Source organism: Nansenia antarctica (assembly GCF_963989245.1).
Source record: "Nansenia antarctica genome assembly, chromosome: 2".
In the NCBI taxonomy this organism is placed as follows: domain Eukaryota; kingdom Metazoa; phylum Chordata; class Actinopteri; order Argentiniformes; family Microstomatidae; genus Nansenia; species Nansenia antarctica.
This window is the reverse complement of record NC_137675.1, coordinates 14,300,290-14,326,665: the sequence shown is the minus strand read 5'-3', so window position 1 is coordinate 14,326,665 and position 26,376 is coordinate 14,300,290. Positions and strand designations below refer to the sequence as shown.

General features: G+C 44.3%; 1 protein-coding gene across 1 annotated transcript in view; it reads left to right on the top strand.

Moving 5' to 3' along the window:
- Positions 1 to 344: 344 nt before the first annotated feature.
- cnnm2b (cyclin and CBS domain divalent metal cation transport mediator 2b) overlaps positions 345 to 26,376 on the top strand; it is a gene marked incomplete at its 3' end in the record, with an annotated part of 34,353 nt that continues 8,321 nt past the window's right edge. Inside the window, 1 exon segment of the mRNA XM_080522730.1 lies at positions 345 to 1,891. Coding sequence (XP_080378856.1) covers positions 403 to 1,891 — 1,489 coding nt within the window. The 5' untranslated portion in view covers positions 345 to 402.

Sequence of the window (26,376 nt, the reverse complement as noted above, 5' to 3'; positions counted from 1 at the left end):
TATCTCATATAATATACATATGTCTTTCACAATTCATTATATATGAGTTGCCTCTACCAAATCCGTCTAAAAAAAGTCACGAGGAAAGTCCTGTCTTTCGCTTTTTAGCTTGAGGTGCGCTTGTTTTGGAATTCCATTCGCTGCAGCGGCCGCGCTCACCCCGCCCCCGTCCGGTTTCTCAACGGGATTGGACAGCGCCTTCGCCTGTCTGGGGGACGTCGGGGGAGGCACGAGTTCGCACATAGCCTGTGCTGCTGAAGAGTCATCAGTTTCGGACGCGTAGTGGAACCAGGCAGGTCCCGATGCACAAGTCACGGCAACCCTCGGAGGAGATGAAGGCGGACTCCGATTGGCTCTGATTTTTAAAAGCCCTTTTCATTCAGGAGGTTTCCCGTGATCAATATGGCAGAGCCGTCAGCCCCAGTACTACCCACTGCGAAAATGGCGTCACTTAGCCGGGTTCGAGCTCTGACGATGATTTTCTTAACGGTCAGCGGCTGCTTGGTCACCCCGACCAGTGGCAAGGAAGGGTCCGAGCATGATACGGTGATTATCGGCCTCAGGCTCGAGGAGACGGACGACATTTCCTTCATGGACAGGGGCCACCTGCGGGTGAGCGAACGGGCTCGGGTGAAATTGAGGGTGTACGGGCAAAACATCAACAACGAGACCTGGTCCAAGATTTCGTTTACGGAACACGAGCGAACCCGAGTCGTGGGGAACATTGACAGCTCGTCGGGGGATAACCAGAGCCAAGAGGATACATCCGGCAATCCCTGCGGCATCAGGACCTCGGATATAATCATAGTGCCCAACATCATCCTGGAACGCAGGACGTCCGGAGTGGTTGAGATCGAGGTCAAACCCCTGCGAAAGACGGAGAGGAGTAAATCCTATTACCTTTGCGTCGCCACCTCGGTACCCGCTGTGTCTAACGGTCTGCACGACCCGTGGACGGAGAACACCTGGATATACCACGATGGAGATGACACGAAGGTCATAGTGGTGGAGGAGAAGAAGTTCCTGTTGCCTTTCTGGCTTCAGGTCATCTTTATTGGGATGTTACTCTGTCTGTCGGGGATGTTCAGCGGGTTAAACTTGGGACTCATGGCATTGGACCCAATGGAGCTCCAAATAGTCCAGAATTGTGGCACGGAGAAAGAGAAGAATTATGCCAAAAAGATCGAGCCAGTTAGGAGCCAAGGGAATTACTTGCTGTGCTCACTTCTCCTGGGGAACGTCCTTGTGAATACAACTCTCACCATCTTATTGGATGATATCGCAGGTTCTGGGTTAATTGCGGTGGTGATGTCGACCATTGGAATAGTCATCTTCGGCGAGATTGTGCCCCAAGCGATATGTTCAAGACACGGCCTCGCCGTCGGCGCCAATACAATATTCCTGACCAAGTTTTTCATGCTGCTCACCTTTCCCGCGTCGTACCCAGTGAGCAAGCTGTTAGATTACCTTTTGGGCCAGGAGATCGGGACCGTGTACAACCGGGAGAAGCTCTTGGAGATGCTGCGGGTCACGGATCCCTATAATGATTTGGTCAAAGAGGAGTTGAACATCATCCAGGGGGCCCTGGAGCTCCGGACTAAGACCGTGGAGGACGTGATGACTCCGATAAGAGATTGTTTTATGATTCCAGGTGACGCCACCCTGGACTTCAATATGATGTCCGAGATCATGGAGAGCGGCTACACGCGGATCCCCGTGTTCGAGGGCGACAGGTCGAATATTGTGGATCTGTTGTTCGTCAAGGACCTGGCGTTTGTGGACCCAGATGATTCCACCCCGCTCAAAACCATCACAAAGTTTTACAGCCACCCGTTGCATTTTGTCTTCAATGACACCAAGCTGGATGCCATGCTGGAGGAGTTCAAGAAAGGTGAGCCGGGTTATTTTGTGCGTAAAAGTCATGATTTCAACTTTTCTAATTGGTTTGCCATATAGTGGTTTCTCCATCCAGTGATGCGGAGCCAGTGGATTCATTACGAATGAATGAAAAGTCATAAACTAGACTGATTATAATGACATAATCCACACACGGACACGTTTTATTACACAATAGTAAACAGCCAGCTCATTCTGCACTCTATATGGTCTTCCAGCTGTATGGCATACTGTGCGTATACGTGGGGTGGGCGGGGTAAGGGACCTACAGTAAATACAAATATGACATTAAACATTCCAAACACGCCCCCAGAATATAAACAATTCAGAAGAAACTTTTGATTGGGTGGGCAAGACGCACGTTTGGGTGGGCTGAGCCCACCCTTACCAATAGCCACCGCAGGCCTTCGTCATCATGATATTCATTCCCTTCTGGATGAAGCCATCCTATATAACATGAAAAACAAACACATGAGGAAGGTAAGATGATAGTGAATAATGAGCGGATTCTTTCGATGTGAATCCCAGCTTCCCAGATCTTATCCACCAGGCCCCTGCATGATCTGAATGATTTATGTGTGTGTAAACAAAGCAAAAAAAAGTTGAGCACACTCTCGGGACCAGAATTTCAGGAATGAAATTGGAATGGAGTTGGTCCATCAGGATTTCACAATAAATCCCAGATACAAAGGGAAAAAGAGGGGGAGAGGAGGGAGGCGAGGGGGGTGGGGGTTGGTTGGCATTCTAAAGACGATGTGCAATGCTTGAGTCACACAGAGCCTTGTCACACACGTAAGGCACTTGTTGTGGCCCTCTTGGTCCCTTCCTGGAATGAGGAGAAGAAGGAGGAGGAGGGGATGGGGTGTGCGGTGTGTGTGTGTGTGTGTGTGTGTTTCAGTAGATGGGGGTGGGGTCATGTGGGGGGGTCATGTTATCTTTCACCATCACTTCCATTCCTTGTTAATGTTCACACAGCTCTCTCTCTCTCTCTCTCTCTCTCTCTCTCTCTCTCTCTCTCTCTCTCTCTCTCTCTCTCTACCTGTGATTTGTGAATGCATTAGGACATGTGGGAATGGTGCAACCGTGGTGCTAAGGTTATCAGGTGGGGGCATCTTGTTTGAGAACCTGCTTAAATCCCCCCTCTCCCTCTCTTATGCTCCCAGTGATGGTGGCGATAACTCCTTTTGTCCAGAACCCTGGAATGCAGGCGTGTGGATAATGAATAACAGCCCCTAACACCCTCAAGCCCCCTGTGTGTGTGTGTGTGTGTGTGTGTGTGTGTGTGTGTGTGTGTCTGTGTGTGTGTCTGTGTGTGTGTGTGTGTGTGCGCGCGTGTGCGTGTGTGTGTGTGTGTGTGTGTGTGTGTGTGTGCGTGCTTGTGTGTGCCCATGGCCTTCAGAAAGAAGTCTACCTCACCCACACAGTTTACCTGAAAATGTTGCATTTCCCCCTCCCCGGCCTCTGACTAACTAATTACGAGCAGAGTGTTTTGTGTTCCCAAGTCCCTTATTCCGACAAGTGTATTTACAGCTTGTTTTTGTTAGACAAATCCATCAAACACTTATTTGGCGCCAATGTTTACGAATGTTTTGACGCAATGATGCCTGGTGCCTACATAGAGATACGTAGGACACGGAAGCAGGTGGTCAGCAGGTGTTATTGAGGTTCAGGTTGTCCTTGCTGTGCTGTAATAATAACACTTAAATAAGTGTAATAAACACTTGTAATACAGCTTTGTTATTCACTGTACAACATGTTTATGTAGGCAGGTTTTCATGACTTTCCTACGTGTACTGTACAGTATATAAAACACAACTTTCTCTTGATAGGAAGATAAATGCCGCAAATTGAAATGGATTAGGGGGCAATATGTCAAAACTGGCCACATCACTACGATGAGGCTTCAGAGTCTTTGAAGAATGACTTCTCATGGATGGTCAACATTTAAAGGGATAGTTCACTTTTTTTACACCTTAAACTCTGGTTCCTTCCCTGAAAGTAGTCCATCAGCCAGGAGAAACTGTAATCCAACCAATTGGTTTAGAAAGCCACTACTAATCTATGAATGTGAATTGATCCCATTCACATTCATAGATTAGTAGTTAGTAGTGGCTTTTTAAACAACATGTTTGGATTACAATTTACAGTAGACACAAGTTTAAAATGTGTGGCCAAATCACCCCAATGTAACAACCTGTACCAACCAAGTCAGAAAGTTAATATCAATTGATTTGATTTGATGCAATGGCGTGTAATGTTGAACTTTGTCTACTGATCCCATTCACACCCATTGTTTTTACGTTAGCGGTTATCTGAAGTTAGTAGTGCCTATTAAACCAATCTGAACCATGGATTACAGTTTCTCCTGACCCACAGAGTACTTTCAGGGTTAGGCACCATCTGATCCATCTGTAAAAAAAAGAAAAAAGTGAACTATCCCTTTAATATTGTAGGCCTACTATAGGAAATGTATTCCCATGATACTCAATCCATTCCCAATATTATTTACACATATTGAACAAGAGAATTAATGGGGGAAATAAGGGTGAATAATGAGTCACATTACTGGATTTGTGACTGAGTCACATTACTGGATATGCTATCCATGTGAAATTAACCTGTACTGTAGTTTGAAGGAAAATGGAGCCTATCATTTTACTGCCTGATTTACAATCATGATTTTTCTGATTTTCTGTCGACATTTATACAAACGTCCATATCTTAAGCATTTTAAATCTTGTTTGATAACTTCCCTGGATTTATCTCAGATTCTATCTGAACAAAGTTGTGCATTTGTGTTCGGCACCCATTGTTAAAGTGTGGAATGGATGGCCTTCATAAGTCCAATACACTCTGTGACCTATGGCCAGTCATGTTGTCATTGAGGATGACCAAACCTGACCCCTACTATCTACCACCACAACTGCTGCCACGGCTACAGTATTTCATTAACTTAATGTTCTTAAAGTTCTATTTAGGCTACTATTTCTGTTGGACTGCAAACAACTGACACATACAATTTTGTCTGGAAGAGGTCCACTGAACCCACTTAGTTGAGTAACAAGTTTAAGTAACTTGTGTTGGGTGTTTGAGGATAGAGTCAATGGTGAGAAAAAGACAGGTCCCCCCACTCATTAAGTAAAAGACTTAAAGGGATGGTTCAGCCTATTTTCATGTTTAGGTGAAATGTGACACGGTCTGGTGAACAGGTCTGGATGTCGGCAATTCTCAACTTGCGCAAATGACCTAAAAAGAAAAATATTGTGTTTTCCGTTTTTTTTTTTTCATAAAGTTTAAGTATTGAAGAGCCCACTCAACATAACAAACAACAGTTTTTGGATCACTAAATACTTTTAAATTGGATTCACTGTATCGTTTGTCGTCCTGCTTCTAGGCTACTGGGTTAGTGATACTGTATATGGCTTGTATAACAAACGTACGTTTTAGAACGTGTTCGAAAGCAATGTGTGATCATCTAATTATGTGTAGTTATGTGTTTTTAGTATGTTGATGTTTTATCAGCATGTTGTGATGTGCTAAACAAGCAGTTAGATGTTCATAGCGATGTTCTTTCTTAACTGCTAGCTACCTGTTTTGATTCAGAGCGATTTTCTCCAGTATTTGGTTTGAGGTGTACCAACATTCAAATAAGCATATCTTCTTCAACTATTTTCAGTGTATGACACATCATTTGAAAGCTTACAATCTGCACTTTCATAATCTGTAAAAAAAAAAAAAAAAAACTTGCACTACTTGGGGACTTTTTCACTAGACACTGCCTGTCACAAATATCATCTTAACCCAAGTTTTTCTCATAGGCCAGTAGTGAAAGCAGATGATGCTAACTTAATTTCTGTCAGAATCCTGTCTATTGGAGAGGGTGCTGCTAACTGTTAGTCTGTGCTGTGGTAGCAAAGTGGAGAACAGAGAACCGGAGAAGTGTTCCCTACTGGCCTACGAGGTCGGCATAGGGTCAGATGATATTTCACCTAAACATCAAAATTGGCTGAAGCATCCCTTTAAGAGGGAGAGAAATGTGTTCCAACCTTCATGTAGAGACCAAGGTCTCGCCCTGTTCAGGTATCATCATCAGCATCATATAACAAACAATTCAAGCCACCCTGTAGGTCTATAGACAGATCTACTGTATTTGTGTATTGGTGATCTGACCTCTAAACGAAAGTGGGGAAACTGAACAGTCATATATCATTTGGCAGAACATGAGGCTTGACACAGAGTCACAACAGGCTTAGGTATCCTATACCGGGAAGGGAGGTCAGACTTAAAGCCAGGTCTGGGCCAGGAGTCAGTGGGGTCTCTGGGTTTCTGTTCTTGGCCCGGTCCCAGAGGGGACTTGCCATCATCAGGCCTCCGGGCCTCTGCTGCTACCACTGATTAGTGAGGGGGGCGGAGGTCAAAGTTCATACGTCAATCCGGCTCTGGTCAAGGCACACACTCGGTTCAAAGTGCTTTGTATTGTAAGTCATTGTTAATTAATTTGATGCCTCTTGTGGAGCTGCACAGTCGTCTCAAGTTGGTGGAAGAAAAAAAAAAAAAGCCTTCACATCGGTGGTGTAGAGCACTTGGAAAGCCTCGTTTGTTTCGCTTTTGATCTCGGGTTTGTTGAAAGACATCTTGCCGTAGCCTGGTTTTTATTTGGGATCTATGTGGGTTTGTGGAGGATGCTGCTGCTTTTCGTTCTCAGCCCATATAACGAACAGTTGTCAACAAGCTTTAAACAGCTAGGAGTGAGAAAGGACAACCAGAAATCTTCAAATATGTAAGGACAATAGACAACAGGGCGTTAGCGTTAGTAGAGGGAGACATTAGGGGGGGGGGGGGCTCATTGTAATGCATGGAATGGAAACAGGAATGGCATTAAACAAATATCAAACACGTGTTCAATACCATTCCACATTTTGTTCCATTCATTCCAATGAGCCCATCCTCCCGTCTTCCTCCACCAACCTTCACTGCCCCCATACCAGGGCTTGAGAGTCAACCCTGAAGGCTTAGGCTGGGACATCGTCATCCTAGACCTTTTAATCAACGTAGACTCTCCCTTCGGAAAATGTTGAGCCCCCGTTAATTGCTCGCGGTCTGTGATTGAAACAACTTGTGACTGTCATCCAGGAGGCAGCCATCAAGCAACAGCAGGTTTAGCTGTTAATTGGTGTGTCATTTGGGACTAAGCCCAAGCTAGTACACAGAATGGGGCAGGTCAGCCATCCCGCCATCCACTTAAGTCCAGTCTTTTCTTCTGAGTGAATCTTAAAAGTTTGCCATCGATGTATTTTTGGTCGATAACATTCTTTTTGCAATGCTTATCTTGAGAATTATTTTGTGTGGACGTTTGCTGAAGAAGCGTGGCAATGTTCCTGCTTTATCAGATTGGTTGCAGACCTGTATACCTGTATTCTGCCCTCTAGTCCTGGGGCTGCCTTTGGGGAAGAAGGCAGGTTGCCTGTTGAACTGGAATAAGACAAAGCGTAGTGTATAGGGAACAGAGACTTGACCCAACGGATGTGAAGGAAGGTTCTTTAACTGGGCCCCATCCCCCAGTCTTACACACACACACACTCACACGCACACGCACGCGCACACACACACACACACACACACCCCCAAGTCAGTTGGATGAATTCTTCTTATCCCTGAACTCAGTGACCTTGCAGTGCCGTACCTAGGCTTAGTGCCAAGATTGCTGTCAGTGAGAGCCGACTGTGCCGTTTCACTGGTTAATGCTAGGTAGGGAGGACTTATACTATGTCATAAACCAATGCAACATTACTCAAAATGGTCCGTTGGTGTTTCGGCCTTCTGTTCACTTCAGGGGAGGCTGATGGAGGTAGAAATCAGAGGACAGGCTGATTGTAAATGCTGGAACGGAATGAGGAATGGTATCAAACACACATACAGTACCGTACTGATTTCTGCCTCCACCAGCCTCCACTGGTTTACTTTTAATGTTGTGTGTTGTTAGTCAGTCACCACTCATTTGAAACACCTCATTGGTAAATGACCTGTAATTGACAACTGACATTGGCAATATATTAACTTTCTACTGTCTTCTTTTCGGCCAGTGTACCAGTGCTGTGCTGTGGTGGTGTGTCGTCTCACTCCCGGTTGGGAAAGAGGCCTTGGTCCAATAGAGTGTACATGAGCTCTGGCACGTAGTATTGTTACTTGCCCCCCCCCCACACCCCCACCCCCTCCGTAATATAGGCCAATCTATGCTTAATTCAGATTTGACAGTGATCCTTTCTTGTGTTCCTTTGTTTTAAAGTGAAGCTCATGTTTCTGTGCCTTCAACCGGCCAATTGAAATCGACGGCCACTTCCCGTATTTCAGTGATTACCTCAGCTATTGTTTCTTCGACTTCCAATAATTCGTGGTGTGTCATTTCCCTCTCCACATTCCCTTCCAAAACAGTCTTGATTGAGCGTTTGCTTGGTAAGACGTAGATTTAAGTGGCGTCATGTTGGCACGAACAGCAATGGTTCCCAGTGAGGGATACCCCTTTGAACACAGCATGGCTCCTACTGTAGTCTAGGCCTCTGGCCTTATCTGGACTGATTACTGACCGGTTATACACCTGGCTGCACTAAAGGTTGTCTCGTTTCTACTCTCTCCTTCCCTCTAAACAACAGTTCATTTCTCCTCTTTCATCATCAGGTAGTGTTTTTCGTCAAACTAAAACTAGAATATTTAGAGTTCCAGTTTATTGCCCCTACTGACTGGAATGAATGAATGAATGAATGAATGAATGAATGAATGAATGAATGGTCTTTATTGTCATTGATATAGTACAGGTACCAAACAACGAAATTTGGGAGGGGGGGCTCCCCTGGTGCTAGGAAAAAAAAAAACTAAAAACAAGAAGGGAAAAGAGCTGGTTTACATAAATAAAGGCTATGTACACTATCCACTATACTATACTATACAAATAAAACACTGTGCTGTACTCTATGCTATGCTATACCTATTCTAACATTTCCTATCTCTGAACCTTATGTACCCGAGGGTTGTCATATTGCACATAGTGTTATTGCACATTCATTTAAAGTGTCGCAGTTTGCAGGTTTGAAATGTTCACAGTTGTGTTTCAGTTGCAATGAGTTGCAAAAGACACTAAAACTCAACACCTTCATCTCGTTACCCTCTTTGAAAAGCTCATTACTAGATATAACCTAGTCTCTGATCACTGCACCTGCTTTTAAAATAACCTCCCCCTGATCCCTGTTTTTATATACTGTATTGTAATGTTGTATTTGTTAGGATGTTTTTGAATTGACCCTTGTTATTTTTGTACTCCTGTTTTATATTGTACTGTGTTGACATGCCTCTGTTTTGCCTCTTGGCCAGGTCGTCATTGCAAATGAGAATTGGTTCTCAATGTACCTATCTGGTTAAATAAAGGTTAAAAAAGAATTTTCTTTTAAAAAGAGTGTTGTTGACATGTTGTCAGTTTGCATTTTGATCAGTGTTGAAATGATTGTGGATGATCATTTTCAAGTGTTGGTACTAGAACAAAGCTCTGTGATCAGTGTGCTCTGTAGTCTGTAGTGTTAAAAGCCCTAGGTTTCCAAATGGCCTACATTCTTCAAATTCTGGTTCAACATGGAGTGGGACTTAAAAGCGATTAGTACCACAATCGGAGGAGAGAGGAGAGTGAATCTAGCTGTGTGAATGCGTTCACAAAGTCTGTCTGATCTGGCATTAATATACTTTCCTTAGGGTTCACACATAGGCCCCCCCTTACTACAGCTATCCCATAGTTCTATTCAGTCACAATTGGTTGCCATCATTCGTTAAAAGCTAGGCTAATTTGCCTCTACTCTAGACAGTTTGATTATGTGTTCATCTAGCCATCGTTTCTCAACGGGGGCCCCCAGGGGGCGTTCAGACAACATCGGGGGGCGCTGGAACAAATATTTTTTACAAACCGTGTTTTCAGTCAGAGCACCCATCTCTGAGCGCTCTGAACTTGGCCGGGCTCTGTGACGCAGACACGTGTAGCGCAGCGCCCCAAAAAATAAAAGTGAGTGTCATCAAGAAGATGGAGAAGCTAAAAACTCAGCTAGCAAAGGCAGAGCTTTTGATAGTTTCCAATGTGTCTGGGTAAGCTGCATTGTAGAATAATCTTGACAGTTCATGTACAGTGCAGAAATTGCAATACTATGCTACGATAGAAAGAACCCCGGTTCATCCCATCTGTAATGTCATGTTGACCAATGCCCAACTTCTATGAGTGTTTTCCTTGTAGGCTATGCTTGAGTGACATATGTTTCAGTTTGTGGTGGGCTCATTGTAATTGTTGCGTTCGCTTCGTTCGCTTCCTTTCAATACAGCTTATTTAATTTAGTTAAAATGAGTGCTAATACCATACCACCATACCAGAACATCACAGCAGGAACAACCTATCTCAAAAAAGCGATCGTAATAAACCAGTCCTGAAAGTTCTCTGTCGCTTACCAATAATCGAGCCTAGATAAATCAGCTACGAATGTCCCCTCCCCTCGCAGGTTCATCACAGTATATTACATAAATGTATTACTGTTAAGTGTTGTTGTGGATGTTATCCCTAGTGCCATTCTGAGGTTAGCATTGCGATGTGTTTGCAAACTAAAATATACGATCGCTTTTTTGTGATATGTTGCTCCTCTTGTGATGTCCTGGAAACGAACGCATCAGCTGCAGCGTCTTTTGTATTGATAACTGTCATCAGTGTTATTACGGGTACGTTCGTAATTGCACGAACGGTCAGTTCGCTCGGACAAAACCGTGTTTTCAGTCAGAGCGCCCATTTCTGAGCGCTCCCAGAGCGCAGAGCTCTGAACTTTTGGAACTTTGTTATGTTTTGATATGTTTTGATATGAGAAATTCGAAGTGGTCAGTTTATGAAAATAATACCATAGAATACTAAATAAAATATTTAAATAATAGCCCCCTAGCGTTTGCCGCCATATTGTGACACCACCCCCCCCCCCAAAGTCCAATCAAAAATGAATAAATATTAGCATCATAAAACAGCAATTTGGAGAAATGCAACACCAGCACACTTAAAAAAACTAACAATGTTAGTTGTAATGTACAGTTCTGCAGCCTACTGTTTGTTCTGCATCGGACATGTGTGAAATTGCTGCTCTTCCGTAGCAGTCTGTTTGTATTCTCTGATGTTGTCTGAGTTTGTTTAACACTCAGAAACAGCATTTTTATTCACATTCACATGGCTTTTCTGTTCTCTGGTAAACTAATGATAATGATATTCCAACTGCCCAGTGCCCAGTTAAATCCAATCTATTATTTGGCATTCAGTGACATGCTTTTTAAATTATATAACACAGAATATTAGTCAACATTAATATTTAGGGAAGAAAATAAGCCTACTTTTTTTGATGGGGGGGCCTGGGGGCGGTAAGAGGCCTGGATAATGGACAGGGGGGCGCTGGCCCAAAAAAGGTTGAGAACCACTGATCTAGGCCAATCAGGGGAGGCTGTTGGAGGCAGAAATCAGAGGACAGGCTCATAGTAATGCATGGAACGGAATGAGAAATGTGTGATCTATCTCCACCAGTCTCCCCTGATGTCAACAGTTATCTAATATGTCATTATACAATATGTACCACTGTACTAGTCGTGATGGTCAACCCATACAGCATAATCGTTAGCACCATCAAGCCAGAAAATCTGGCAACAGTCAAAGAAGCTTGATTCTCCGAATTTATCCTACTTGGCAGGCCAGCTGTGTATGCTGTAGCAAGAAGCAAAAGCTGCAAGAGAAAACAAACAAAATGTGTTGGCGTCTCTAATTCTCCTCTCAGCAAGAACTTCTAGGAACTGAGAAGTACCACTGAACTAGGAGACTCACAGCGGCTTCCTTTTTTCTGTTCAATTTCATAATCTATACGAAGTACAAACTATATGGTGGAGCCTTTGTATCCTATCTGCAACTATAGTGAAGACAAACTGAAGCAAGTCTGCTGTGTGTGACTGAACTCTACACTCTTTTGCTATGACGTTTGTCTGTCAATGGAGGCAGGTTGAGGTAGAAGGCTCATTGTAATTCAGCAACCCTGTTGCTTTCTATGTTTAGAACAGCTTTTGATCCTAACACTCAGTGACCTGTTCCTTCTTGTCCAATCCTCAAAGGGAAGTTTTCTTTCTGTGTCGTTTGATGCTGATCTATCAATGGAATGCTTATTTCAGGGTGCCAAGAAGCATGTGTGATTGCCTTATGAGACAGGCTTTGTGAATTAATCATTGATAGACTCTATGGTGAATATGGAAAGTAGGAGGACGTTACTGTACATGGACTGACATGTTTTTTTTATTAGTATTTTATCTATTCATGCTATGTTAAGTTATTAGATAATCTAGTTATTTAAAGAACTCCAAAGAGTGTTGGGGTGGTGGGCCAAAAAGAAAAGAAAGAAAGGAGAGTCAGCCTTTATGAATTAAGAATAGGGTTGCTGTTGGTCCTGTAGCTGTGGTGTGAGAGGGATATCAGATATCAGGTTTCACAGATCTAAATCTTCAAAAGCACATTTTTAATCAAAGTCTTCTTATCTGAGTTAACAGCTTTGCTTTCATGAAGTGGTCATCACAGCACGCAGGACAAATATCTTTATTCAGATTCAGTAAGACGCCATGGACTCTTTTTTACTATAATGCGGCGGTAGAGACTTCTCAAGCGCTGCAGAACTACTTTTACAAATCTTTAAAAAGAGTAGCAAGAATGAAACAGAAAAGGCTCAATATTCTGGTAATATCATAATGGCTTTGGGACATTTCCACTAGGCTTATAGGCTACATCATGGAATTTGCTGTGATTCACATCCTTCCATCTAGTAAGCCCTATTTTGTCTTACAAGGCCGGTGAATTCCAGTCATTTTTGTCTGGCCATGGTTTTCCCAGAAGTGTGTGTTGTTAGAGCAATGTTGTGACTGAGGTGGAGGCAAGCAACCTGCTTTTAGAACAAAATGCTCGGAACATTGTGCCACGAGTAAAGAAAATAGTTAGGCTTTGTTACATAATAGGCTAATACAACATTAACCAATTAGCAATACTCTCTCCGCAACCTCCAAAGCAACTTCCAAAAACAGAGATCAATTTTGTGTTTTCATAATTTTTCATTGTAATCTGGTTAAAGGCTTAAACAGGCAGCATAGTATTACCGGTAGTTGTAAGGGCAGTATAAGGGCAGTGATATCCAAGTTACCTGCTTCTACCCAATACAACCTGGTTTACTACTATTTCAGGCTTTCGAGTTATGTGTATGAACACGAATATAATAAGAAGGCAAAAAAAAACTGGGCCTTAATTTTATGATATAACTTGGCCCTGGACTTTTTCCTGATCAGGTAACCTAGACAGAAAGAACTCCTGGCCCTATCCAATGGATAAGCATAAGCAGTATGTGTGACTATTACTGGTTGTAGTGGTATTCCCTGTTGCACCTGACACTGCTGTTTGCAAACTTTAGCAGTCTTACGTCTGTCTTAACCTTGTTTTATGTGCCACTCAGACTATTTGGTCTACAGAAGCTTTGTTTTCCCTTTTCAACCAGTTCATGTCCCTGTTAGCGAAGCCTATACTACTTTTATGTATCTACTACTAGGTCGTCCTCGGACGAGCCCTCCATCAGCGCCTCCAGTCATCCTGATCCTCCATACATCTGGCTAGCTCGCCGGTACTTTCCACTTCTGCATCTTTCTTGAGTACGTCCACGTATGTTAGTGTGAGACGCCCTCATGATTGATGCCCGTGTGCTGGCTCCCACAGAACCAGTTTGCTGGCTGGCAGCTCCCGGTGTCTCTGGCAGTGACGTGCCAGCCTCATTCTCCTGACTGCTATTTTCTCGCTTGTCCTTGGTGACCCCCGCAGATGCTTGTTGGTAATATGCTCGCTCTTGTCGGTGTTAAGTACTGCACCCAGCATTCTGGTGTAGCACCCATCTAGGGACTTCTGCAGGATAGGCTTCAAGGTCCAGCATTCACAGCTGTATAGGAGAACGGACTCTACCGTTGCTTAGAAGAAGCTGAGTTTGATTTGTCGTGGCCATGCCGTTCAGGGCCCTCCATGCATGAGGTTCCTCAGTTTAAGGTCTTGCTCGGACGAGTTGACCCATGAGCCCAGGTATTTGAAGTCTTTGACTTCCTTCAGAGCAATGCCTCCTGTTGTTGTTAGAGGTGGATGGTCCGGGAGGATGTTATAGGTGATTACCTCGGTTTTCTTGGCATTTAGCCGAAGGCCAACCATGGCACACTCTGTCTCCACTCTGCACAGGAGCTCCTGTGCTTGCTCTAAGTGGTTGGAGAGCAGGCTGATGTCATCCACGTAGTCCAGGTCTGTTAGGACTATGGCGGGGTGTCGTATTGACCTCCTAGGTGTTATAGTGAGGTGTCTCCTAGGTGTTATAGTGAGGTGTCTCCTAGGTGTTATAATGAGGTGTCTCCTAGGTGTTATAGTGCGGTGTCTCCTAGGTGTTATAATGAGGTGTCTCCTAGCTGTTATAATGAGGTGTCTCCTAGGTGTTATAGTGAGGTGTCTCCTAGGTGTTATAGTGAGGTGTCTCCTAGGTGTTATAATGAGGTGTCTCCTAGGTGTTATAGTGCGGTGTCTCCTAGGTGTTATAATGAGGTGTCTCCTAGGTGTTATAGTGAGGTGTCTCCTAGCTGTTATAATGAGGTGTCTCCTAGGTGTTATAATGAGGTGTCTCCTAGCTGTTATAGTGAGGTGTCTCCTAGGTGTTATAATGAGGTGTCTCCTAGGTGTTATAATGGGGTGTCTCCTAGGTGTTATAATGAGGTGTCTCCTAGGTGTTATAGTGAGGTGTCTCCTAGGTGTTATAGTGAGGTGTCTCCTAGCTGTTATAGTGAGGTGTCTCCTAGGTGTTATAGTGAGGTGTCTCCTAGCTGTTATAGTGAGGTGTCTCCTAGCTGTTATAATGAGGTGTCTCCTAGGTGTTATAGTGAGGTGTCTCCTAGGTGTTATAGTGAGGTGTCTCCTAGGTGTTATAGTGAGGTGTCTCCTAGCTGTTATAGTGAGGTGTCTCCTAGGTGTTATAGTGAGGTGTCTCCTAGCTGTTATAGTGATGTGTCTCCTAGCTGTTATAATGAGGTGTCTCCTAGGTGTTATAGTGAGGTGTCTCCTAGGTGTTATAGTGAGGTGTCTCCTAGCTGTTATAGTGAGGTGTCTCCTAGGTGTTATAATGAGTTGTCTCCTAGCTGTTATAAGGAGGTGTCTCCTAGGTGTTATAGTGAGGTGTCTCCTAGGTGTTATAGTGAGGTGTCTCCTAGCTGTTATAGTGAGGTGTCTCCTAGGTGTTATAGTGAGGTGTCTCCTAGGTGTTATAGTGAGGTGTCTCCTAGCTGTTATAGTGAGGTGTCTCCTAGGTGTTATAATGAGTTGTCTCCTAGCTGTTATAAGGAGGTGTCTCCTAGGTGTTATAGTGAGGTGTCTCCTAGGTGTTATAGTGAGGTGTCTCCTAGGTGTTATAGTGAGGTGTCTCCTAGGTGTTATAATGAGTTGTCTCCTAGCTGTTATAGTGAGGTGTCTCCTAGGTGTTATAGTGAGGTGTCTCCTAGGTGTTATAATGAGGTGTCTCCTAGGTGTTATAGTGAGGTGTCTCCTAGCTGTTATAGTGAGGTGTCTCCTAGCTGTTATAATGAGGTGTCTCCTAGCTGTTATAGTGAGGTGTCTCCTAGGTGTTATAGTGAGGTGTCTCCTAGGTGTTATAATGAGGTGTCTCCTAGGTGTTATAGTGAGGTGTCTCCTAGGTGTTATAGTGAGGTGTCTCCTAGGTGTTATAGTGAGGTGTCTCCTAGGTGTTATAGTGAGGTGTCTCCTAGGTGTTATAGTGAGGTGTCTCCTAGGTGTTATAATGAGGTGTCTCCTAGCTGTTATAGTGAGGTGTCTCCTAGGTGTTATAGTGAGGTGTCTCCTAGGTGTTATAGTGAGGTGTCTCCTAGGTGTTATAGTGAGGTGTCTCCTAGGTGTTATAGTGAGGTGTCTCCTAGGTGTTATAGTGAGGTGTCTCCTAGGTGTTATAGTGAGGTGTCTCCTAGCTGTTATAGTGAGGTGTCTCCTAGGTGTTATAGTGAGGTGTCTCCTAGGTGTTATAATGAGGTGTCTCCTAGGTGTTATAGTGAGGTGTCTCCTAGGTGTTATAGTGAGGTGTCTCCTAGCTGTTATAATGAGGTGTCTCCTAGGTGTTATAGTGAGGTGTCTCCTAGGTGTTATAATGAGGTGTCTCCTAGGTGTTATAATGAGGTGTCTCCTAGCTGTTATAATGAGGTGTCTCCTAGCTGTTATAGTGAGGTGTCTCCTAGCTGTTATAATGAGGTGTCTCCTAGGTGTTATAGTGAGGTGTCTCCTAGGTGTTATAGTGAGGTGTCTCCTAGCTGTTATAATGAGGTGTCTCCTAGGTGTTATAATGAGGTGTCTCCTAGCTGTTATAATGAGGTGTCTCCTAGGTGTTATAGTGAGGTGTCTCCTAGGTGTTATAGTGAGGTGTCTCCTAGGTGTTATAGTGAGGTGTCTCGTAGGTGTTATAGTGAGGTGTCTCCTAGGTGTTATAGTGAGGTGTCTCCTAGGTGTTATAATGAGGTGTCTCCTAGCTGTTATAGTGAGGTGTCTCCTAGCTGTTATAGTGAGGTGTCTCCTAGGTGTTATAGTGAGGTGTCTCCTAGGTGTTATAGTGAGGTGTCTCCTAGGTGTTATAATGAGGTGTCTCCTAGGTGTTATAGTGAGGTGTCTCCTAGGTGTTATAATGAGGTGTCTCCTAGGTGTTATAGTGAGGTGTCTCCTAGGTGTTATAGTGAGGTGTCTCCTAGGTGTTATAGTGAGGTGTCTCCTAGGTGTTATAGTGAGGTGTCTCCTAGGTGTTATAGTGAGGTGTCTCCTAGGTGTTATAATGAGGTGTCTCCTAGGTGTTATAGTGAGGTGTCTCCTAGGTGTTATAATGAGGTGTCTCCTAGGTGTTATAGTGAGGTGTCTCCTAGGTGTTATAGTGAGGTGTCTCCTAGGTGTTATAGTGAGGTGTCTCCTAGGTGTTATAGTGAGGTGTCTCCTAGGTGTTATAGTGAGGTGTCTCCTAGGTGTTATAGTGAGGTGTCTCCTAGGTGTTATAGTGAGGTGTCTCCTAGGTGTTATAGTGAGGTGTCTCCTAGGTGTTATAGTGAGGTGTCTCCTAGGTGTTATAATGAGGTGTCTCCTAGGTGTTATAGTGAGGCAGAGTTCTTGCTCCCATCTATTAGTAGTAGTATCTTCTGCACTTGGTCATATAAGGCTAGGCTAGTGGCTAGGCTAGGTGGAGTGGCTAGGCTAGGTGGAGTGGTTAGGTTAGTGGCTAGGCTATAGGTGGAGTGGCTGGATTAGTGGCTAGGCTAGGTGGAGTGGTTAGGTTAGTGGCTAGGCTAGGTGGAGTGGTTAGTTTAGTGGCTAGGCTAGGTGGACCGATTAGTTTAGTGGCTATGTTAGTGGCTAGGCTAGGTGGAGTGGTTAGTTTAGTGGCTAGGCTAGATGGAATGACTAGTTTAGTGGCTAGGTTAGTGGCTAGGCTATAGGTGGAGTGGCTGGGTTAGTGGCTAGGCTAGGTGGAGTGGCTAGGCTAGGTTAGTGGCTAGGCTATAGGTGGAGTGGCTGGGTTAGTGGCTAGGCTAGGTGGAGTGGCTAGGCTAGGTTAGTGGCTAGGCTATAGGTGGAGTGGCTGGGTTAGTGGCTAGGCTAGGCTAGGTTAGTGGCTAGGCTAGGTTAGTGGCTAGGCTAGGTTAGTGGCTAGGCTATAGGTGGAGTGGCTGGGTTAGTGGCTAGGCTAGGTGGAGTGGCTAGGCTAGGTTAGTAGCTAGGCTATAGGTGGAGTGGCTGGGTTAGTAGCTAGGCTAGGTGAATTGGCTAGGCTATAGGTGGAGTGGCTGGGTTAGTGGCTAGGCTAGGTGAATTGGCTAGGTTAGTGGCTAGACTAGGGCCCCGATTTGCTTAGTAGTGCTGGGTAGAGCAAAAAAATACTCAGAATACTCGACTGCATGAGGTTTTATTGTACCTTGTGTACCGTTTTTGATAAAACGGTAATTATTCTACCAGTTTTAGTAAACAGTCTGCATTTGGGTCATGTAAACTAGTTGCAGTATTCAAAACTCCCATTGGATTTTGTCTCTCATTGTGTCTATTAGATATATTACAGTTAATATGGTCGGCTTCGCTCACTTTTTGCCACAGTCAGTTATACTATGGGAAGCAGGAACCTCAGAAACATTTATGATTGCGTTGTATAAGTGTTTGTGTCTGTTTGTGACCTAATCGACTGCAGGGTTGTTCTTTTTGCTTTCCTCCCAAAACGCATTTTAGCCTTGGAGTAGGCCCCTCAATTTGACTCTTGGGAGGAAAAGCATAGTCATGTGTTTGTTTTGAGTGTGGTTATGATTTGAAGATATCATCATTATCATTATAGGGTGTTACGCTTTACGACGTCATCGTGATGATATGAAGGAAATTGCAGCTATTATAAATGTATCAAGATGATGATGATAATGATGATGGGGATGATGCTTTTAATGATGGTTATTATCATGTACTATCATTGCCTGTGTGAAATGATACATTTAAATACATAGCCTACATTCTGACTTTTCCATCAATATCAGCCACGAACACAAAAACATTTGTAATTGAATATTCTCTTTTTACATTGGTATCAGTTGGTTTTGTGATCTTCACTTGGTTTGATGTCTTTTCAAACTGCAGTGATCAAAATAAGAATATGCTGCAGACAAACTCTTCCCAAACTGAGGCAGACAAAAGTACCAAACATAGTTTTTCCCCCCATGAGAGCCAGCTGTCTACTTTTTGACTTTCACTTTACAGTTGAGCAGTCAGAGAAGAGGCAGAGTCAGTCACTAGCAGCTCCCTGCGAGGCAGCAGAAAGAAACTCAGCCCTGATGCTTTTAGCCTGTGTAACACACTCAGATTTGGTACTAGAGCCACTTGCTTTGGGATTTTTGCAACTTCCCCCTCTCCTCCCCCCTCTCCTCCACCCTCCCCCACTCTCCCTCTCCTTCCATATTGTCCTCTTGCCCATTTCCCTCGGTGTTGTAAATTACAAACGACACAAACCCCCCAGGCCTAATGCCCTGACATGGACGCCATCCAAGCTGCACTTTTTGGAAAGCCTGGGGCCGGCTTCATTGATAACACCAGGCTCACTGTCTGTCCTCCATTTGGGGAGGAAAAAACACCCCAAACCCACAACGACGGGCACTTCGAAGGGCCAAAAGAGTCTGCTTTACAATCAGTCCGAGGAACATTTCTCAAACTGAGTACGATTTTAACAACATTAGGCTGTTTATTTTCCCACTAAAACTTTTGTGAAAGAATAATGAACTATCAAACTCACTCTCACTTCAAGTTGCAGGGCTTCCAGGTTCTGTCTCTGACCCCCCAGACATTGCCTGTGGATCTCAATGCTGCAGGTTTGGGATTCTCTGCACATGAGCTATTCTCCTAACCATGGTAAAAAGGCCAGACAACATGTGAGATGTTCTGGCTAGGTTGTTTTTTTGCGCCGAACAGCAACATTCCCACAGCTTAGCATACAGGGCATGAGAGCTTTTTTATTGGTACTTAGCTCTTTCTAGCTTTAAGGATTTCAGCCACGGCTAATTGTTTTTATTGAGGTATTAATTATGAGTTATAAAGCTGTGAACCGTAAGAGCCAAGAATGTGCATGTTTCCAGGCATTACATTGCATTGCTCTCTGTCTGTATCACTCTTTAAGAGCAGTGCCCCCCATTCAGGTTGCTACTATGAAACCTCCCTCAGCTTCCATGATTACAAAGTTATTTTATGTTGATCTTAACTGCTTGTATGAGGCTTTCCCACTATTTACTCACAAATGTATCTAATGCATTTCGGAGTGTATTACAGTAGTGTTGTCCCAAGATTTTGTTTGAAATGCTGAATAGAAGACTCAAAGCCATTACAATGGAAAAAAAAGTCCTGGAATGAGATTGTATTTAATGAATCGAGCTACAGTACCCATTGAGAAAGATACCCAGTCTCAATGGGAGTTTCCGTTTGACCTATCCATCACTGGTAAGTAGTGGGGGGTAGTGGTGGTCTAGTGGATAGTGAGTTGGACTTGTGATCGGAAGTCTGGTGAGGACGAGCCTCCCATTTTTCTGAAAGCAAACTATACAGACTCAGACAGTGATGTATACTACATGAAGTCACTCAGACAGGGGGAGTTGCCGCAGGTGGGCTCCATCCAAGGACGTTTCCAAGGACAGTCTATAGACTGTGAAAGGGCTGCGTTAGCTTATCCTTCCGCCAGAGTCTGGGAAACGAGGGGAGGAGCACATCCATGCGATAAAGATGCTAGGGAGTCACTGTGAGCTCAGCGAACCAGGCGGATGTCATTGAAAGTCAGTAATTAGATCACTTTCATCAGAGGCAATGTTTTGGTTTAATTAAAGGCATTTATGTTGGCTACATTTCATGGTGTGATGTGGAATTCTGATTGGACAGACGAATATGGATTGTGTTTGATAATGCTTTCTTGAAACAGGAAGTGTGAGACAGTTATTGAACACACAATATAAACTACAGTGGGAATATCAATGAATACCAGACTGTTCGGAGATGACCATAGATGGCAACTTAATGCAAAGAATGTACAGTTATACAAGACCGGTGAACGTTTAAGACTCTTAGGCCTCTATCCACCATTGAGCAAGGAAATGGTAGAAATGGTACCATAGAAATGGTAATCGGGGCAGTTGAGGTAATTATTACCTCAACTGCCCCGATTACCATTTCTATGGTACCATTTCTACCATTTCCTTGCTCACCAACTCAACAGTTTGTCAAACAAACCCAGCTCCAACTGTCCATTAATTTCCCCTCACAACATTCCCCATCAATGCTTCATTGCTATGACTGGGAGACGTTGGAATCTCCTCACTGGATGTTCTGACTTCTAACCAGACAACAATTGCAGCCAGCCTCAACATCAATGCCAGTTTAGTGTGTGTGCTTCTGGGAGTGTAATGCCACGCACCGCCCAATAGCAACAAAGACCCCCCAAGGCCCCATAATGACGGTGGTCTTAACCCCTCCCTGGACTGGGTTACCCAGATGACTCCATATCATGTGTGATGCCAGTGTTGCTGGGCAAACAATAAACAGCAGCCAAACCAATGGTAAGAGGCCTAGTACTGTGGAGTCAGTCAGACGCAGGCAAATAATGTTTCCATGCATAGAATATCAATCAATCAAAGTTGGTTTCTATGGCAAAGAAGGTTGTTTTCATTCATTTATGGAGTTTACATCTATCAAAGTTGATTTCTATGGCAAACAAGGTTGTTTCCATTGATGGATATTCAATATTTGTCAGATTTTGCTTAAAATTAACCCTTAAAAGTAAAGTAAAAGTAAAGATTTCACTGATGGCACCATGACTCATGAAGTTATAAGGGATCTTTGTTGTCTAAATAAGCTAGCAAATATACAATATTTTGTACAAATATGTGAGAAAGTCGTATTTAGAAGCCGTTTTCATATGCCCACACGTTTATAAGGTTTATAAGGTTTATAAGGTTTATAAGGACAACGACTTTGAGGTAAAAAAAACTGTTGAAGTGTTCCTTTAAACCCGTAGAGAGTAAGCAAAGGCACACAGATGAGGAGGAATTCCAGAGATGGGAAGAAACCGGGTGAGGAACCAGAGCCTATCCTCCTAACTCCTGGCTGGAGTTCAGAGTAGATTGATTGATTGTGTATTTTGAATGATCATAATTGAGTTCTATTGATCGTCTGCATATTTGGAAGGAAAGCTGAATTGCGCTTTTGGCATCGCCTTGAGTGGTTATGTTATGTCTGGGGACGGTAATTGAAACGTTTTAGATAGCAGATGGATTGAAACACTTTGCGTGTAGTTAATGTGTAGTTAATCTTGTGTGCCAGACTTGACAGCTAGAGAGTAGAATGTTTTGTCTGGTCTGGCCCCAGGAGATTAGAATGTGTTATTGTGGTGTTCTGTTTGAGGTCCGGTCCCTTCTGTCAATGTCGGTCAAATGCTTGTGTCTTTAGTGTAGCCTGTTTCCCAGGACTGATTCAGCAAGTCAGTCCGTCAGTCCGTCAGTCAGTCCGTCCCTCAGTCATTCCTTCGGTGTAAGTGAATGATTGAGGCTTATCCTCGACAGATAAGTATAGTTGGATTTGAGGTTGGATAGGATAATGTGGTAGCCTGGTGATAGCATCAGTGTGTTCATGGTAAGAAGCTTACTGATACAATCAATTTGAATTCTGTTAAAATAACGTTAGCTGGACACTGCACATATACCACTGAGTTTTCAGGCAATTTCTGTCACACTCAGCATGTCTGTTTAATCCGAAATTAACATTAATCATCATGTCGATATATATGCAATGACACATATGCCAAATATTGACTATGTTTCCTCTCACTGAAAATCTCTGAAAAAACACACACACACACACACACACACACACACAGACACACACACAGAAGAGACTGATTAGGGTACAAACAACAACTGTCTCCTGATAACGCAGCGACACAATCCAAACAACAGGACTGTAATAATACATAATCTCATTATTTGAGTGGTTTGATGGTAGTCTAAATATTTGCGACTCTAAGGCTCTAAAAATAGGCCATGTGTAGTGACTACAGAGGAGAGAAGTGGCCGTCCATGTCAATGGAAAAATGGGTCAAAATGGCTTAACTGGAAACTAGTTTTTTTCTCGAGGTGGATTTAGAATAAAGACGGTATCGAATGAGTTCCCATCGCCCCAAGATTACACTATATTTGTCAAAGCTCAAATATTTGGAGAGAGAGAGGGAGAGGGAGAGAGGGAGGGGTATGATCAGTGTCCATGACAGATACTGTCCCCCATCAACCCTCTCTAACCCCTCCAACCCCTAGCCTTGTGCTCCTATTTATAGAGAAATTACACTATGGAAAAATATGACAAAAAGTTGCATGCCATAAATAAGCTGGGAATGGTGGAAAAGAGCACACGGTCAGTCTCTGAAGGCCTCAGTTGAGGTTCTCAGGCCTGGGGGGCATACTGTAGTTGCTATGGGGGGGCATATGTAGCTGGTTGGGCCCAGCACTTGGTCAGCCATCTTGGAAGAGTGCTGCAGGCTACTGTGCCATGGGGATCACTATGTTGCAAGATACACTCTTATAGGAGTCGTTCTGTGAACGAGGCTGACCTGGGGAGGCTAGCGGAGGTTGGAATCAGAGGACGGGCTCATTGTGATGCATGGTATGGAATGAGGGATGATATCAAACCATGTGTGTTTGATACCATTTTCTTCTTTCTCATTCCATTCCATGCGTTACAATGAGCCCGTCCTCTGAATTCTGCCTCCACTAATGCTCCACATTATCCGTAACCTCATCTGAGACCTGAGGACTAGTGCTAGCACCGAAATGATAGGGCGTAGGCTTTAGCACAGGGTGCTAATGTGGCCTTAAGACGACTTCAAATCCCATTCAGTCAAACTTAGAAACCCAGTCGGCCACTCTTGTCCAGCATAATGTTGCTCTGAGTTTCCTCATGCTCTCAAAGTTACGCAATGATTGGAAATCATGTATTTATATACATACATATGTTATATGTTAACATTTGGATAGCAATGATATGGTTTACACAGACTACAACAGGCAGGATGTACCAATTCAACTCCGGATGCCACCAGTGACTCTAACACACAGGTCGTCTTACCATATGTTTGTATCGCATCATTCTAATCCAGCAAAAATAGTGGAAAAACTAAACTGAAATCTAAATTGTTTACTGTGAGGCGGCAGGCAGATTGTTTGTCCTGTCTTTGCATGCTTTTGTCTGTGTTAGTAGGGACCCTTCCCCCGCATCCTCCATGCTGCTCCAGTGTGTGTGTGTGTGTGTGTATGTGTGTGTGTGTGTGTGTGTTTGTGTGTGTGCGTGCGTGTCTGTGTGTAAGTCCACATGTGAGTGAGTGTGTGTGTGTGTGCGTGCGGACGCTGTGGTATGCACGCGTTTGCACGCAATTTTGTCTCCCGTTTTGATGTGTGTCCCGGGAGTTTAGATCTTTGGTCTCGTTCCTCCGCTGCAGAAGTGGTCCCGCGTGTCCTCCGGTCCCCCCCGCTCCGCCCTGGCTCTCCAAGCCCCGGAGCCAGACACCCCAGATGCATACCACTGGGCCCTCACGAGGCCCTGGACAGCAGCCCTCGCAAAGACACGCTCTCTCCAAGGCCGTCTGCCAATCTCTTGACTCCAAAGGGCCAGAAGGTCACCCTCCCACTCTACCTCATTCCCTCTAGCGCAGAGTGGACAGTAATTATAGCAGCCAAGGAGCTATGAATAAACAGCATGTATTTGTCTTGAGCATATTTATGGAAGACATTCGTCGCCTTTTTTTTTTTGTCTGTCATTTTTTTTGGTGGGAAAGTGGAAACTATGCAGTCATCTGGTGGGATTTGGATTTGTGATTGGAGCCGGGCTACTGTGTGGGTGTGTGTGTGTGTGTGCGTGTGTGCTTATGTGCGTGTGAGAGAGAGAGATTAAAAGTGTCTGTGCACGTTTGTATGTTGGTGAATGAAGTCCCGTCCCGGTAGAACACACCTGGGTACCGCCTCGAACTGTTTTGTCAGCCGATATTTTGGTATGTTTGAGGAAGTATTAACCTCTTTTTCACTGTCAGCAAGTGCTTTTCAGCTTCAAATGAAAGACTCTCATTGTGCTGAAATGAAACATGCAGGTAACCGTATAAAGTGGCGTTCGGTCGGTGGAAAAAATGCAGTGGTTTGCGAAAAATAACATTATGACTTGTTGGTACACATGAAAAATGTGAAATTATTTGAATGGAAAGCGTGGAGAAGGGCCCGCAGGGGAAATAATGCTATCTCAAAATTTTCCTTGAAAACCGGGAAATCTGTGTCCTTATTCTGACTCCGTTGAGAGTTAAGCCCTCAGGAAAAACACCAGGAGCCGCAAAAACATGTTTTCCATGAAGCAGCTTCCCATTCAGTTACTGTGCGAGTCATTCTTGATCTGCTTGGACTGGTGACCTATAAGTCATATGATTCATGGGGTCTTGTAGAATGCTTGGCCCCCGTAGTAGACTATACCCTAACTCACACAAGAAAGAAACATGGATAATTTCCACTGGCGACTGAATGAGATTCTTCAAGTGAGATGGATGAATACTCACTGTATTTATTACATGTTTAGGAGTGACCTTTGTCAAGGAAGTAAGAGGGGGGAGTGTGTGTCTGTGTGTGTGTGTGTGTGTGTGTGTGTGTGTGTGTGTGTGTGTGTTTGTGTGGGGGAGGGGGCGGGGGGGTCAAGGTGTGGGTGTGTAGGGGTAGTTGTATAGGTATACTGTAGGTGTGTGTGTGTGTGTGTGTGTGTGTGTGTGTGTGTGTGTGTGTGTGTTTGTCACTTGAACATTGTTTAGTCAGCCCTGCCGTGTCAGATCAGATCTGCCCAGTTTACAGAGCTCAGGGGGTTAGTATTATGTTGGGGAAGTGAGGTTAAGTTGACACACACATTCCTGAGCTGGTTCTCTGCTCTTTGTGAAAGGATAGAGGAGAGTAGAAGAGGAGCAAGTGACATCAAAAACCTCACACGCACGCACGCACGCACACACGCACGCACGCACACACACACACACACACACACACACAAACTTACTAGCGCTGCCAACACACGATAATTAGGAAGGGTCACACACACACACACACACACACACACACACACACACACACACACACACACACACAGACCTTCCGATTACCTCACCATTGATGCTATGGACCTCAGTGTCCCTGCTGGCCCTTCCGTCCCTCGGGTGGTTCAGAGTAAATCGCTCCAGGACTCGACCTGATTGCTTCACGGCACAATTGACATTGTTCTTATCCCCCTGACACCCAGCTAACCTACTAAAGATGTGACGGATGATCGCCGTGCTGTCACCCTGTCTGGAGGACATCCTAGCACTGCAACGGGAACACTTTGTTTACGTGCTTTGTGCGTTGTTTGGTATCTACCTTCGAAACACCAATGTGACCCAAACCCTTGGTGTCAATGATGTATCAGGGGAGGTGGTTGGACCGAGACACGGGAGGGTGGGCTCGTTGTGATGCATGGAATGGATGAGGAATGCCATTCACACATTGTTTGGTTCATCATTCCATTTCATGCGTTATACAACGAGCCCGTCCTCCTGATGTCTACCTCCACCAGCCTCCCCTGATGACTGTGTATCTGTGATGTGTATCTGTGCTCGTCTACTGCGAACTGGCTGTGATAGAGTGACAACAAAGTGCATCTCAACAGTGAAGCATCGATGGATCCGTAGTTCTATTCATAGAGAGCCTGTAGTTCTATTCAGAGAGAGAGCGAGAGAGAGAGAGAGTGAGAGCCTCTCTCATATGTGAGCTATGCCCTATCTGCATGTTAACGAC